We start from the raw sequence: 17,452 nt of genomic DNA on the forward strand, positions 1-17,452 counted from the left end.
GTGTGTGTGTGTGCATGGGTGCACGTGTAAAGTCACAGATGGTACACTGATCCTCCACTTTGCTCTGGGACTTGCAGGCTGTTTGACACCCGCTACAGCATCCGGGAGAATGGGCAGCTCCTCACCATCCTGAGCGTGGAAGACAGTGATGATGGCATCTATTGCTGCATAGCCAACAATGGAGTGGGAGGAGCCGTGGAGAGCTGTGGTGCCCTGCAAGTGAAGATGAGTGAGTAGGGCAGAGCATCGCTTATGATCTTAAAGTTGTCTCCACACAATTCGTAACAGTTGTTAACAGAGTACTCTGATAACCTGACATTCAGCTGTGACACAAGCTCAAGTACAAAATACAACTTCCAGGAACAGCCTGTTCCAAACTCCTAATTCCTGCCACAACCGCCACTCTAAGGCAACCCTTTGGATCTCTCTCCTCTCCACTTGTGTTTGACCTCTCGCAGCTCCTGACTACAGTTGAGAATTTCCTTCTGAAAACATTGTGCATTTGTTAAACATTCATGTGTTCAAGTGTCCGCAGAGGCCAGAAGAGAACATCAGCTCTGTTGGAGCTGGAGTTGCAGGTGGTGTGTGCCACCTGCTGTGGGTGCTGGGAACCAAACACTGGAGAGGCGCACAGTGCTCTTAACTGGCGAGCCACCTGTCCAACTCTTACTGAGCATCTACGAGCCTTGTTCCATCACAGTCCAACACCTTTTAAACTCTCTCCTCTTTTTGTAGATGCATTTACTTCTTTGCTTTATCTAAAGTTACTTCTTCTGAGTGGCTTCTTACATAAATGGAGGATGTTCTGGTTTTCCCCACCTCCTTACCAGGAGAAAATCTCCTATCCCTTGGTTCCGCCTGTAAGCCATTACTCTTGTATTCCTGTGCAGACTCTTCTGGAGGCTATGAGGTTCTGATCCTCCACTTCCCTGCCTCCATCAAGCACTTGCTCCTAGACACTCCAGTACCCACCAGAGCATCTGAGTCCAGTCTCAGCATCTTCCTGTTGTCTTTGTCTGCCACCATCCCTGAGGGCTTTAATAGCCAGGAGATGGAATCAGCAGCTACATCTTCAGGAGTCCTCACCCTGCAGCCCTGCAGTGCTATTTATCTGAACTCTTCGCCAGTCTTTGCAGTCATAGACTTGTCCTGGGCCTTGCCACCCATGAGCTGTAGACCAGATTCAAAGCCATCAGTGCCAAACTGTTGCTCTCTGTTTGTGAACGCTTTTGTCCAACTTCACTGGATGTGGAAAACCTCCCCACACTCAAGACTTGCCTCCACGGGGCAGGCACAAATTTAAGGTCAGAGTCATGTCAGCACACTCTGCTCTTCTGATGCCTTGTATTGTAGGTATCTGCTGTTTGCAACACTCTCACTCTGCAATAATGCAAACTTTATATTCTCACTAATAATAAAGAAAAAATTACATAGGCATACATGATGCCATCTGATAGAATCTGAGTCTACTGGAACCCTCTTGTTTTTATGTCTTCATTCTTTCCCCATTATTTCTTTTTAAAGTTTTTATGTATTTCATCACTTTACAGCCTGATCCCAGTGTTCCCCTTGCTCCACATCCCAACAGCATGAGCTGTCCCTTGAGTGTTTGATCTTAGCATCTCTGATGGAACCCAGGAGTCCCTTTGATTTGCATTTCTCTGATAGCTAAGGATATTGAAGATTTCTGTAAGTGCTTCTCAGCCATTAGAAATTCCTCTGTTGAGAATTCTCTGTTTAGATCTGTACCTCATTTAAAAAATCTGGTTATTGGGTTTGCTGATGTCTAGTTTCTTGAGCTCTTCATATATTTTGGATATAATCTCTCTGTTGGATGTGGGGTTGGTGAATATCTTAACCAATTCTGTTGGCTGCCATTTTGTCATTTTTAGGGTGTCCTTTGCCTTATGGGAACTTCTCAGTTTCAGGAGATCCCATTTATTAATTGTTGAACTTAGTGTCTGAGCTATTGGTGCTCTGTTCAGGAAGTTGTCTCATGTACGAATGAGTTCAAGGCTGTCCCTTATTTTCTCTTCTAATAGATTTAGTGTATCTGGTTTCATGTTGAGGTCTTTGATCCACCTGGACTTGAGTTTTGTGCAGGGTGATAGATGTGGATCTGTTTGCATTCCTCTACATGCAGACGTCCAGTTATACCAGCACCATGGTTTCTTTTTTCCATTGTATAATTTTGGATTTTTTTTTTGTCAAAAATCAAGTGTCCTTTGATGTGTGGATTTACTTCTGGGTCTTCAATTTCATTTCACTGATTGACTTGTCTGTTTTTATGCCAGCACCAGGCAATTTTTATTACTATCGCTCTGTAGTACAGCTTGAAATCAGGATGATGATACCTCCGGAAGTTCTTTTATTGTATGGAATTCTTTTAGATATCCTGGGTGGTTTTGATTGTTTGTTTGTCTTTCTATATAAAGTTGAGTATTGTTCTTTCAAGGTCTGTAAAGAATTGTGTTGGAATTTTGATAGGAATTGCATTGAATCTGTAGTTTGCTTTTGGTAAGATGATAATTTTTACTATGTTAATCCTATCAGTCCATGAGCATAGAAGAACTTTCCATCTTCTGCTATCTTCTTCAATTTCTTTCTTCAAAGATTTGAAATGTTTGCCATACAGGTCTTTCACTTGTTTGGGTAGAGTTACAACAACATATTTTATATTATTTGTAGGTATTGTTTCCCTAATTTCTTTCTCAGCCTGTTTATTGTTTGTATGTAGGATAGCTATTGATTTTTTACATTAATTTTATATCCAGCCACTTGGCTGCAGGTGTTTATCAGCTGTAGGAGTTCTCTGGTAGGATTTTGGGAGTCACTTATAATACTCTCATACCATCTGCAAACAGCATACTTTGACTTCTTCCTTTCCAACTTGTATCCCCTTAATCTCCATTAGGTATCTTATTGCTCTAGCTAAAACTTTAAGTACTGCATTGAATTGATAAGGAGATAGTACACAGTTTTCCATGACCATGATTTTGGTGAAATTCCTTTATATTTCTCTCCATTTAATTTGATGTTGTTTATAGGCTTGCTGTATATAGCCTTTATTATGGCTAGGTATGTGCTTTGTATCTCTGATCTCTACAAGACTTTTAACATGAACAGGTGTTAGATTTTGTCAACCAGTTTCTTAGCATCTAATTAGATAATCATGTGGCCTTTTTCTTTCAGTTTGTTTATATGGTGGATTACATTGATGAATTTTCATATATTAAATCACCTCTGCATCTCTGGGATGAAGCCTACTTGATTATGGTGGATGGTGTTTTTGATGTGTTTTTGAATACTTGAATTAGTTTGCAAGTATTTTATTGAGTAATTTTGTATCAATGATCATAACAGAAATTGGTATAAAATTATTTTTGTTGAGTCTTTGTGTGGTTTAGGTATTAGGATAACTATAGCTTCATAAGTTTTGACAATATTCCTTTTGTTTCTATTTTGTGAAGTAATTTGAGGAATATTGGTATTAGCTCTTCTTTGAAAATCTGGTAGAACTCTTCACTAAAGCCATCTGTCCCTGGGATTTTTTTTTTCTGGGAGACTTTTCATGACTGCTTCTATTTCCTTAGGGATTATAGGACTATTTAGATGGATAAAGAAACTGTGGTATATTTACACTATGAAATACTACTCGGCTATTAAAAACAGGGAAATCTTGAATTTTGAAGGCAAATGGATGGAACTAGAAATGGCCATACTGAGTGAGGTAACCCAGACCCAGAAAGACATGCATGGTATATGCTCACTTATACTAGCCCAACATGGATGTCCTCTGAGAGTCTTCACTCAGCAAGGGATTGGGACAGATGCTGGGACTTGCTGTTGGGACTCCAGGTGAGAGTGGTATGGGAGAATGGGGAGATAGAAGCAACCAGAGGGTCCAGAAACCCTACAAGAAGACCATCAAGGCTGGTGGATCTGGACCCAGGGGGTTCTGCACAAACTACTGTACCAACCAAGGGCAATGCGTGCAGTAAACCTAGACCCCCTATTCAGATCTAGCCAATGGACAGCACATTCTCCAGTTGTGTGGAGAACATGGACCAACTCTGACAAGAACTCTGGTGCACCCTATTTGACCACTTCCCCTTAGTGGGGAGTGGTGGTGGCACTGAGAGGAAGGGGAAGCAGGCTATTTGGATGAGACCTGATAGGCTGTGATTATACGGTAGGGGAGGAGGTCCCCTTCTGTCACTGGACTAGGGAAGGGGAATAGGGTGAAGGAAGAAGGGAGGGGGGAATGGGAAGATACAAGTGAGGGGATAACAATCAGGATGTAATCTGAGTAATAAAATTTAATTAAAAATGAATAAATTGCTTACCTGATCTTGATTAAACTTTGGTAAGTGGTATCTATCAAGAAAATTACCCATTTTGTTTAGATTTTCCAGTTTTGTGGAGTGCCAGCTTTCTTCTTGGGTCCATTAGAATGGGAAAATCTTTTCTCAGCTCTTTGTTCTGATGTAATGTCTATCTTTGATATTGAGGTATATTTCTTCTGAGCAGCAGAATGATAGATCCTATTTTCTCATTCATTCTATTGGCTTGTGTCTTTATATTGAAGAATTGAGACCATTGATATTGAGAGATATTAATGACCAATGATCGGATTTTCCCTCCAGTTATTTAATCACTTTACATCCTGATCCAAGCCCCCCTCCCTCCTCTCCTCCCAGTCCTACCTCCACACCCCTCTTCTCATCCCCTCTCTCCTTCCTCCCAGAGAAGGGGAGGCTCCCAATTGGAACCAATCCACCCTGGCATCCCAAGTCACTGCAGGACTAAACACGTTATCTCCCACCATGGAGTGACAAGGCAGTCCAGCTAGGGGGAAGTGACCCAGTGGTAGGTAACGGAGTCAGAGACAGCCCCTACTCCTATTGTTAGGGGACCCATATGATGACCAAGCTGCACATTGGCTACATATGTATAGGGGGGGTCTAGGTTTGTCCATGCAAGCTCTTTGGTTGGTGGTTCAGTCTCTGTGAGCCCCTGTTGGGCCCATTTTAGATTACTCTGTGGGTCTTCTTGTGGTGTCCTTGACCCCTCCAGTTCCCTCTATTCTTCCTCCCACTCTTCCATAGCACTTCCCGAACTTGGGCCCATTGCTTGGCTTTGGGTCTCTGTATCTGTCTCCATCAGCTGCCGTACAAATCCCCTCAGAAGAGAGCTGTGCTAGACTCCTGTCTGTGAGCATAGCAGAGTATCATTAATAGTGACGGTGGTCAGCCATCTTCTGTGGGGTGTGTCTCAAGCTGGTCCAGTCACTGGTTTGCCATCCTCCTCATCTCTGTTCCATCTTTGCCCCTACACTTCTTGTAGACAAGACACATTTTGGTTCAAAGGTTTTATGTGTGGGTTAGTATTCCCCTTTCTTCTTGGGTACAGGAGGTGCTGACTTTATGCTTCTTAACAGACATTGCTTGGAGTCTCAGCTAGTGTCACCCCCAGAGTCTCCCAGGAGCCTCCCCTGTCCCAGAGATGCCCCACTGGCTTTTGTTCTCTCTCCCAGTTCTTCTCCTCACCCCATCCTCCTCTCTCTCTGCCTACCTGATCCCCACTCCCATTATCATCCCCGTCCTATCTCTTACCTAGTTCCCTCCATCCATCTACTCCAGATTCGTATTGTGTTTCCTGTTTTGAGTGAGATTCAAGCATCTTCCCTTGAGGTCCCCTTGGGCTCTTTGGTATGTGGATTGTAGTATGGTCATCCTGTACTATATGGCTAATATCCACTTATAAATGGGTACAAAACCAAGTGTATGACCAATGATCATTAATTCCTATTATTATTTGGTGTGTGTGTGTGTGTGTGTGTGTGTGTGTGTGTGTGTGTCCTTTCTTTTGGTTTTGCTGGTGTGAAATTACTTATTTCCTGTGTTTTCTTAGGGGGTAGGTAACCTCCTTGAGTTGAAATTTTCCTCCTAGTATCTTCTGTTGGGCTGGATTTGTGAAAAAAATATTGTTTAAATTTGGTTCTGTCTTGGAATAACGTGTTTTCTCCATTTATCGTGATTGAATGTTTTGCTTGGGTATAGTAGTCTGGGCTGGCATCTTTCATTTCTTAGGGTCTGCAAGATATCCACCCAAGCCTTTTTGGATTTTAAAGTCTCTGTCAAGAATTCTGGTATAATTCTAATAGGTCTAACCTATTAGAATATTTTACTTGGTCCTTGCAGCTTTTAATATTCTTTCTTTTCTCTATATATTTAATGTTTGATTTTTATGTAGCAGGAAGATTTTTTTTTTTGGTTCAATCTATTTAGTATTCTGTAAACTTCTTATATGTTTATAGGCATATCTTTCTTTAGGTTAGAGAAATTTTCTTCTATGATTTTGTTGAAGATATTTTCTAGGCCTTTGAGATAGGAATCTTCTCTTTCTCCTATTGTTCTTAGGTTTGGTCTTTTCATAGTGTCCCAGATATCCTGGATGTTTTCTGTCCAGAACTTTTCAGATTTAACGTTTTCTTTGACCAGTGTATCAGTTTCTTCTACTGTATCTTCTATGCCTGAGATTCTCTCTTACATCTCTTGTATTCTGTTGGTGATGCTTCCATCTGTAGTTCCTGTTTGATTACCTAGGTTTTCCATCTCTAGGATTCCCTCAGTTTGTGTATTTGTTATTGCTTCTATTTCCACTTTCAGATCTTGAACAGTTTTATTCATTTCCTTTACCTGTTTAATTGTATTTTCCTGTATTTATTCATTTCCTCTTTCAAGGCCTCTATCATCTTTCTAAAGTTGAATTTAAGGTCATTTTCTTGTGCTTCAGTTGTGTTGGTGTATCCAGTGTCTGTTGAGGTAGGACAGCTGGGCTCTAGCAGTGCCATATTACCCTGGCTGTTGTTGAACTGTATGCTTATGCTGGCCTCTGAGTTGTCTGTGTTTGGGGTTATTATAGGTTTAGGTGCTGATTTCTTAGTTTATCTTTGTTAGATGGGTATATTTTGGATGTTTTCCCCCTTGATTTCTGTTCCCTCTTAGTCTTCTGGCCTGAGTGGCCTGTGGTTCAGGTTTAGTAGGGTGTCTCCCCTGGGGTTTCTGTGGCCTGTGTGACCTCTGGGGTTTGGGTGCCAATGTTGCCTAGTACCAGTGTAGCCTGGAGTCCCTTGTGCTGGTGGGCTTCTGGGAAAGCAGGTAGAGTTGGGGGATGGAAAATGGAGCCCAGGCGATGGGGTACAGGTTAAGGCTGTTGGGTATGCTTTAAGGGAAGTTGGCAGGCATAGGGCTTGGGTGGGGTCTTAGCTGGTGTCCTTGGTGCTGGCTGCTAAGATGCTTCTTGAACTTTTTCCTTCATATAATCATTTTGGATTTAAGTATGAATGTTCTGTTATATTCAGTATTTTGAACTTAAAATGGAATGTTTTAAATTCTTAAGAATTGTTTTGTCTCCAGTGGTTCTTTTTCACAGTGAGCTGTGCTTCTGGGATGACGCAATGCTCCATGCTCATTTTTCCAAGGGAATTGCCAGTGAATTTAAAAAAAAAAAAAAAGACATTTTCTTACTTTATTTTTGTTCCATCCAAGATAAACTATGATCTCACTTCAGTTCATTTCTTTTTGTCTCTCCTCTTAAATGTGTGTTAATCTTGTACTAGTTGAGTACAAATTTAACAGTCTTAGGTTACTTTAAGTAGAGGCTGGCGGGGCAGTGTTGTAATGGTGAAAGACAGGTTTCATACTCACCATGAAGAGGTAGGTGGCATGTATCCACAGCAGAGTTCTTATGGTATGTGAGGCAACAAAGGAATCAGGGAAAGAGGCCAGGCTGTTTCACTTGCTGAGCAATGAAGACTTGGTTCTGAAGATGAAGGCCCTTCTTTGGGGAGGGGAGCCTGTTTCAGTAGTTCACTGTCCTACCTTTCTTTGGACTCTTCTTATTGTCTCGCAAACGCAGATGTTTGTACCTTGGTTCTAGTCCAAATCCACTCATCTCTGACTTCTCCCCCATGTCCCCATCCTTACCATAGCAAGGTTTATCTATTTTAATGGGTTATATTAGTATGGCCTTTGTAATCATTAAGCTTGGAAAGGTTCCCAACCTCCACAATGATTCTGGCCGCACCCTTCCCCTAGGACATTCTTTTTGAAACTTCCTCAGGTTCAACCTCAGGTTCGGCAGCAGAGTTCCACCCATCTTTTGCTTCAACAAGCTAGCCATTCCTGATGAGTTCCACCATGAGTCACAATCCCCTTGGCAGGAGGCTCCACACCTCCACATGTGCACTCTGCTATTCCTAGCTTAATTTTTAGTCAGTTTCTCAAAGGCTGTTCTTACCTTCCGCTGCACAGATGAGCAAGGCAGCTGTTTCATTAGAAGCCAGGAGTAAACTCCTCAACACAGCAGACAGTTCCTTAAGCTTCTCACAAAAAAACAAAAAAACAAAAAACATTATCTGTGACTTGGGTTCACTGTGGGGATCTTGTTCACAAAAGCCAATGGAAGGAAATGGAACCTCCTTTATATATATATAATATAATATATAATATATAATATAATATATAATATAATATATAATATATATAATAATATAATATAATATAATATATAATAATATAAAATATATATATATATATATTTTTTTTTTTTTTTTTTTTACCGTAATAAGAATTCTGGCTCCCAAGGTAAGATTTTGCCAATGGTTATATAACAATACAACCCACAGTTAGATTCTTGGTAAGTACCTAAAAGCTAGGCATTCCATATTGTAAATATAAAATAGAACTACAAATTCTAGAATATAGTAGAATGGCTAAGACTCACAGTTTTCTGTACAATATTTTAAGCCTGTCTTGTACTTTTGCCACAATGTTGAATCATATTAACTTTAAGGGGAAAGAAATGTGTGGGTTAGAAACCAATAGGCACTTAATCAGTTGTATGATTTACAACTAAAACAGAAAGCTCCATGGTCCTCCAACATACTCATATGTAAGGAAAAAAGAAAAGTCTTTATCCCTTATGCATATCTATCAAAGTGCCCTGAAACACACACACACTTCTCAGATAAATGTCCCACAAAGGTATCTCTTTGCTCTGTATCTGAAGTATAAGATCACTAGGGACATAAGGCAGTTTAATTTTACTTTATGAGTGCTTTGAGGTGTTTTGAACTTCTCGATTCTACATGTTAGATTTAATAACTTCTTTCTTTCAAAGCTTCATGGTAAAGAATAAAAATGAGCCTATACCATCCATATTTCTAGAAAAGCTAACCTGGGTGTTGACAGAAGAGTGCACTTCTCCAAATTATGCCAATTTTCTCCCTAGCTGCTCACATAAAAGCTGCTTACATGCTTTCTAAAGGAAACACCACATTTAATAGTCAAAGTAACGTGGGAACCGGACTCAGAAACAAATGCCTGTAGTCTCAGCCCCTGGGAGCCAGAGCCACATCAAATTCAAGGCCAGGCTCTTCGATATGGTGAATTCTGGGTCATCCAAAGCTATGTAATGAGACCCTGTCCCAGAAAACACAAAATAAATAAGGAAATGGAAAGGAAACAAAAGGGAAAGTAGGTTGTAATTCAAAATGATATAAAATTAAATTTTCAAAAATTTCAAAATGTTTCACATCTATTGGTATATATTATATAATGTTAAGTTGTGGGGCCAGTTTATGCTGATCAACTTTTTATTAAGTGTAATTTAAGATAAGGAGTAGTAAGAAATTTAAGACATCTAGTATGCTTTATAAATATGAATTTTGCAAAAGAAAATAGGGCGTTTTCTGGTTTTTCTTTCTTTCTTTTTTTAAAAACACAACAGATCTGACCATCCTTTAAGATTGATTTCCATTTGACACCAACTAATGACCTATATTAACCTTTGCCAAACTTTGTAGTTTAGGATCCCTAAGATAATTCTTGAAATGAATGTAAGAATTAACTAGAAAGCGAAAATCCCAATTTCAGTACAGATGCATTGCCTTTTACATATTTGACTTTCATTTTACCCCCAGAACCCAAAATAACACGTCCTCCTATTAATGTAAAAATAATAGAAGGCTTGAAAGCAGTTCTGCCGTGCACTACAATGGGAAACCCCAAGCCATCCGTGTCCTGGATCAAGGGGGACAATGCTCTCCGAGTAAGTGATTACAGTGTTAAAATATGTGTGTAAGACATTATTTTTAAAAGATTTGTGTGTGTGTATGTATCTGTGTGTGTGTCTGTGTGTGTCTGTGTGTCTGTGTGTGTTGTGTATCTGTGTGTATATGTATGTATATGTATGTGTATGTGTGTCTCTCTGTGTGTGTGTGTGTGTGTGTGTGTGTGTGTGTGTCTGTGTGTGTGTGTATGTACATTGGTATGGGTAACCATGGAGGCCAAAAGAGAGTATCAGATCCCTTGGAAGTGGGGTTGCAGACAGTGTGAGCCACCCAGTGTGGGTGCTAGGAGTCAACTTCAGTTCTCTGCAAAAGCAGCAATGCAGTCTTAACAGCTGAGCTCTCTTTCCAACCTGCATAAGTCATGTTGTAAATATGACTATTCCTGAATATCTATTTACATATTAACAAACATCTAGTGTATGTTTCATGTACCTGCATTAGCCAAACTTAAATCTTTCTATTATAATTATACACACTCACTCTAGGGCATTCCAGTATGGACTGCCTTGGAGACAGAAGTGATAAAAGTCAGCAACATGAGAGATAGAATGGGGCAGAGCCCAAATAAAGCAAGGCCTGTTTTTCTTGGTCAGTTGAATCATCATCATCATCATCATCAACATCATCAACATCAACATCATCATCATCCATAGTGGCATCTTAAAATTGAATATTTAAGACTTTAAGAATAACAAGGCTGAGGGAAAAACTCATGTTTTAGAACTGACAGTTTTTGGGTGTAGAGAAATGACGTATGGAAGGAAGAGGAGAGAACACAGGTGAGAAATTAGAGCACAGAGGACTCAGAATGATACACAAGACAAGCAGTAAGGAAGAGAAGTTAGATTAAAGCTGTGCTGTTTGGGCCACAGAAATGGTTTCATGGCTCAGCACGCTTGCTGCGCACAAGAGCCTGAGCTCATACACGTCCACACAAATGTGAGCCTGTATCCCCAGTGCTTTGGGAGGAGGAGACAGGAGGATTTGGGGCTTGCTGGATACCAGCCAGCCTAACTCTGTGCCCAGTGAAGACCCTGTCTCATAGGAATAAAGTGGAGAGAAATGGATCACGACATCCAATGTCCTCCTCCTGCCACATTTATACATGTGGATGCATACACCTGCACAGACATGTAGATATGCAGCATTCACACACACACACACACACACACACACACACACACACACACACACACTCCCCACACACATACACACACAGAGACACACCACACACATACACACTGACATACATACATACATGCACACATAAATGCACACATATACACACACATGCACACGTGTGCACACACACACATGCACACACACATGATGTACTATTTATGGGCTTAGCTTGCACTGCTTTTGTGTATGTCCGAATGCTCACTAATAAATTGTGATTCTACATCATGATCACCTCCATGGTTTTGTCTCATCTGAAAATGAGACAACAGGCTCCAATTCCATCCTACCAAGCCCAGCACACTCCACAGGAAATAATACATACTTGTCATGGCCTGTCAAATAACTGAGACAAACTAAATTTTATGGCTTTGCTAACTTTAATTACAATATTTACTGTGCCTGGCTTTCCTTTTCTTCTAAGTCTTGGTGTATTTTCTACAAAAAAAAAAAAAAAAAAAGAAAAAGAAATCAAAGGCTATTGACTCTGTGTATCTTACTGAAGTTACAGTGAATTAAAGAAGGGAAGATAAACATCACATCTGAACTCCAAAGAGTAATTATAAAGTTCTCAGACGATATGGGTTCTCCTAAGCATGCAGTGTAAAGCATGGTAACTGAAAGCAACGTTTTAACATTTTGCCTTGTTTTGTTTTATTTTGGGGGTGGAGATCAAGGCTGTGTATATGGTAAGCACATTTTCTACCATTGAGCTACACTCCAGCCCCAAAGCACAATGCTTTCAATCAAGCGGAAGCTGTAAGCATGACTTTTGGAAGTCACGATTGCTGTTGTGTTCTAGTGAGAGGAGAAGAAAGAAAAAAAATAGAAGCAGCCTCCTGGGATCCATGAGATGGTCCATTTAGATCATCTTGATGGTCTCAGTAGTATGTGTTACGATGCATGAGCAGGAGAGAGGATGCTATTGTGGGTGCTAGGGACAATGATAAATCAATGAAACAAGGCAAGTGTTGTCTGTGACTGAGGCTGTTTTCAAACTCACGTCCCTGTCTTTGGCAGGAAAACTCCAGAATTGCAGTTCTTGAATCTGGGAGTCTAAGGATCCATAATGTGCAAAAGGAAGACGCGGGACAGTACCGGTGTGTGGCCAAGAACAGCCTGGGCACAGCTTACTCCAAACTGGTGAAGCTGGAAGTTGAAGGTAAGGTGCAGCGTGCATCACTCTAGTCTTCTGGGAAGACCGTGCTTTGGACTGAGAAGGATGTGGGGTAGGAGACTGTTTCGTTAGCTCTGAGGGAGAGGCTATGGAAACAGAGAGGCATAGAGCATTAAAAGCCATTTCCCACCTATCGCCTCAATTGCTGCTAAGTTTGACCATTGCCACCAGCAAAACCCATGATAAGGCTAAAGCGATGACACCATTTTAGTGTCTCTTTCTGGCTCAAACAAATCTCTTATTTGTAAGTCTGGAGACAACTAGTTTTTATCTTTTAATGTATTTGAGTTGACTTTTAAAATATAAGAAGATGAGAAAAAATAATCCTTTATAGATTAACAAAAGATGTGAAAATAAGATAATGAATCACACATATAAAACCTGGTCCCGATTCTGTGACTCATGTAGTAGTCAATGCTTTGAACATAGTAATAGTTTGTCCATAAATGTGTTTTTCATTAGTTAATTCTATAAATTACTGGGAAAGATCTTCACTGAGAAATCAGAATCCAAACAGATTTTAGTGTTCAAGTCCATTGTTCCTCTGGTTCGTTACCTAAAATTTTTTTTTATCACATTTGGTTTAAAAATAGGAACTAGGATCCAGATGGGAGGGAGGGAGGGAAGGAGGGAGGGAGGGAAGGAGGAAAGGAGGAAAGGAGGGAGGGAAGGACTAGGAGTAGTAGAGGGAGGGGAACTGTACTCAGGATATATATATATATGTGTATTATGTGTGGAAAAATTCTATTTTCAATAAATGGGGGAAAAAAGAACTACCAACACTCCTTGCTAGCAAGTGACTCGGTGTGAAATCCTTCCCAAATCTTCCTGTTCCGAGCTGCAGATTCAAGAGCTCTCACTTTGTTTCCTCTCTGTAAAATTGAGTTTAGGGAGTTAGTAAGCTATTGATTACGTTCAGCAGCCTGTCCTTGAATGTGCTTCACAGATGATGGCTACAGATTTTTCTGCTTTTAGTTTCCTTTTTTGATTGATAAAATGTTGGACTAAACATACACACAGAAACAGCAGTTAAAACAAGGGGGGGGTTTTGATAGGTTGTGGAGTTTTGTGCCTGCCCATTCTGCTTTAGCCAAAATCTATCTTTTGCTGCAATTTCCACTTATTACTTACTCAGGCTTTTATGAAAGTTGCTTTTATGGCCTGCGTGGACCTGTGTTTTTTACTCTCACAGCTTTAATGACCTTCTTTTTCCATATTTGTCTCTAATTGAGGCAACATTTTTGTGGTGTCATTATACCAACTGATCATAAAATTTCTATTAGAAAATGGCAAATTATATATATATATATATATATATATATATATATATATATATAATATATCTTAGATAAGAACATATATTATGATACATATCAGTATAGTTCTCAATAGAGTTGGTATAATTTAATATCTTTTAAATTATCAATTCTATTTAAATACTAGAATACAATTGATGTGTTTTCTTAATGAAATCTAAATAAACATACAACTGAATTCAAGTAGCTACTGAGACACTGAATACCTGCCTGGATTCAGAATTGCTTTCACTGCTCTGTATAATAGTGTGGAATGAATGTTATCCAATTGTATAAAATTCCACAAGAGATTCCCTTATCAATTTATTAAACTCTAGCTTCCTGTCTTCTCAGATATTAAAACAAATTGTTTCAATTTGGTTAGAGAAAACTACCACCAATATTAATTCACTGGAGCCCAATTACACAGTGTGCTCTTTCTTTGCCACTTAATTGTGGATCAATATAATGGGATACCACTTCCTTCTTCCTAACATTGAAATGGTCATGCTTGCTGCCTTGACTCTTAACATATGCTGGAGGTTTTTATTAAAATTTGCTAATGGCTGAGAGCTCATGTTAGTGCTTGACGCTTCTCTAACAGTTGGTAAGAAAATCATTTCCGCTCCTAAGTCTAGTCTACATCCTCTATGTCTCAACAAAATACCCAATATACGTGACATACTGTTGCTAGTCCATAGTAAGAATATGATAAATGATATCTATCACAATTTTTTATTGCTATCAAGACATAAGAACCACAGAAAAATGTTTTAGCTCAGGAAGTCTCAAAAAAGTTGATTTCCTTTGGCACAAAGAGCTGGGCATATGCACAAATTACAATTCAGACAGAAGCTATTCAAAGAGGAATTTAGCCTACAACTCACAATGCAAGGAAAAGTGATAGTGAAATGATCGAGAGAAGCTTCAAAATACCTTCAAATGCCTGCTGGTCCTGAAGAGGTGAGGGTTCCAGGCAAGGCTCAGCCATGTTCAGTTGGAACTGTATCCACCACTTAATAATGATCTGCTAGTTATGGCCTCTTTTGAGTCACAACTCCACACTGCTGTTTCAGGCCATTTTATACTTACTACAAATGGGCATACAACTGGGAGCCTCTAGCCAGTAATGTCACCACACTGGGTACAGTGTAGTAAGTCTGTCTTAGCTGCCATAACAATTATGAAAGAAATATCCTGTCTTGTGGGATGGAAAACTTTCTCCTTCAATTACCATCTTCAGGCTTCTAGGCTTCTAAAAGAGGAAAGAGAGTCTACCTATGTTAGTTACTTTACTGTTGCTGTGGCAAAACACCACGACCAAGGGAACTTATAAAAGAAAACATTTAATTTGGCTTACAGTTTCAGAGGGTTAGAGTCCATAGTGATGAGGCAAAGGCATGGCGGCAGGAATTGCCGAGCCCTCACATGTCATTTACAAGCAGGAGGCAGAGAAGGCACACTGAGAACGAAACTTCAAAGCCCAAAAGCCAGTGAGACATCGCCTCTAACAAGGCCACACCTCCTAATCCTTCCCAAACAGTTCCATCAACTGGGAACCACATGCTCAAAAGTATGGGCCTCTGGGGGCCATTCTCATTCAAACCACCACACTACCCTCCTGTCTTATGTCAAATGATAGCACATGTGAGAAAATTCCTGATGGAACTCAAGCTGGTGGAGCAGCATGGTGTCTTTCAAAAAGGATGAGATGGCTAGAATTGAAATGGGCAATTGATGCTTGCATGGAGGACCTCGTGCATTTGACACTCAGAGTATTTGAAGTCAGAAGGTCCTGTACTCTACCACTTTAGGAAATAAAAGACAGTGAGGATGGCTCATTTACACAAAGGTCACATGGATGGCAGTATCTAAGAAATTGAGACACATTCAATTCTGTCCCTTCTGTTAAAGAACAAGACAGTTCTTCGTGACATTGCCTAGAGTAGCATCAGGACAGAGGAGAGAAGAAGAAGCCAAGATCCTGTATGTATAGAGAAAAAAAAACTGTGTGTGTGGGGGAGGTGTTTCTCACATTTTTCAATAAGCATGGCAAAAAGGGGTGAGCAATCAAAACAACGAGAAGACAGAAGTATTGACCATGTTAAAACATCGTGAGAAGGAAAAATTGCCCATACACAGGAGAAGGAGGACACAGTCTAAGGAATGAGGTGCTTTGGCACACACAAGGGTTGCATCTACGGTTCAGGTGCAACTACAAACTTTATATGGAGAGACACCACATGTCCTGTTTTTCCCAGGACAGTTCTGGTTCACACCTGTTGTCCTGGAATAATTATTTATAGAATCCCGCTTTTACTTTCTGAAGTATCTAGACTCCCAGGATACATTATACAGCTGCTCTCCTTAGGGACAGTGAACTTCCTTCCTTGGAGTAAGAAAGAAAATGGGGACATTTTCTGATATGAGTCAGTATATAAGTCAGGCATATTGAATTTAGGAAGGCTGTTCTTGTGGTCTCCGTTTCCTTTCGGAAGTAGATGGTAGGTTATCCTCTGTGAGGAGGCCATGTGGGGGCAACAGGAGGCAGGGGTAAGCAGAGTGGAAAGATTTTAAAATAGCTATCGGGTGGAAATGGTGACTCAGAAGGAAGCATGGGATTGTGGAGCAACTTTAAGGCTTTAGCAGAGGACAGGACCGTGACTAGGGAAGGAGAGGCCTGCTGTACGGCCGGATCACACCCCTCTCCAACTGCCTGAATTTTGATCTACTCTACAGATACACATTTAGAAAAGTATGTCTACATAATGTTTAAAGGCAAGACATGACCATTGGAATCTTACCAGAAAGGAGAATAGGGCCGAAGAGAATATTCCCCCAAGAGAGTAAAACAAGATAACCCAGAATTTCGATGCAAGAAAGTCATGTGGCTTAGAACCCAAACACTGAATCTAGGAGAGTTTAACCTGAGGTTAAATCTTATAGCTCCAGCAATAGGTCAGATATAATATGAAGGCCTTCCTACTACAAAGGCTTAGAACTCAGGGTTAGCTAAACAACTCATAGGGATAAAATGTAAATATCTGGATACCAGAAATGATTAGAGATTGAGCAGGTTAATTAGTAGGCTCCTGAGCATGGGCTTTGTGAACATTTCTGTCTCCCAGTTTTAAGATCTATAGAGACGAGGAGACAAGGTTTTGAGCCCCATGAGAAGTAGAGGAAAGCACTGAGACTCTTGCTTAGGGCACAGTGATGGCAAGACAGGCCAGGAAAATTCAAGGGCACACACAGACACACAGACACACACACACACACACACACATGTGTGTGTGTGTGTGTGTGTGTGTGTGTGTAAAGACTTATCTGTCTTTACCTGAATTCCGTTTATAAGGGTATACAATATACACATTCTTAGAAACACATATTAAACACACAGAACACAGAGGCATGATATTAACTTGATACAGCAACACAGTCTGGAGATCCCTGGTAGAATAAATTAACATAAAGAGTCTATTCTAAGTGAAAAATTTAACAAGAAAAGAATATGCAAAATGAAAGTGCCTTACTCAGGGAACACAGCAGGACACGGTGTTTTGATGGATGAAAACATGGTAAGGATGAATTCACAACAATAACTGTAGCAGTGAAGGAAGGCACTCACTTGACTGTGAGTCAACACAATATACAAAGGATCTC

The 17,452-nt window shown here is 40.2% G+C and overlaps 1 protein-coding gene across 1 annotated transcript in view; it reads left to right on the forward strand.

The window, feature by feature from the left end:
• Positions 1-17,452, forward strand: part of MUSK (muscle associated receptor tyrosine kinase) — a 143,063-nt gene that overhangs the window by 57,782 nt on the left and 67,829 nt on the right. Inside the window, exons 5-7 of the mRNA XM_084780050.1 lie at positions 78-229; positions 9,989-10,116; positions 12,338-12,479. Of these exons, the coding sequence (XP_084636176.1) occupies positions 78-229; positions 9,989-10,116; positions 12,338-12,479 (422 nt within the window). The remainder of the gene's footprint in view (positions 1-77; positions 230-9,988; positions 10,117-12,337; positions 12,480-17,452) is intronic.

The sequence above is a fragment of the Acomys minous genome, assembly GCF_964271855.1.
Source record: "Acomys minous genome assembly, chromosome: 1".
NCBI lineage: Eukaryota > Metazoa > Chordata > Mammalia > Rodentia > Muridae > Acomys > Acomys minous.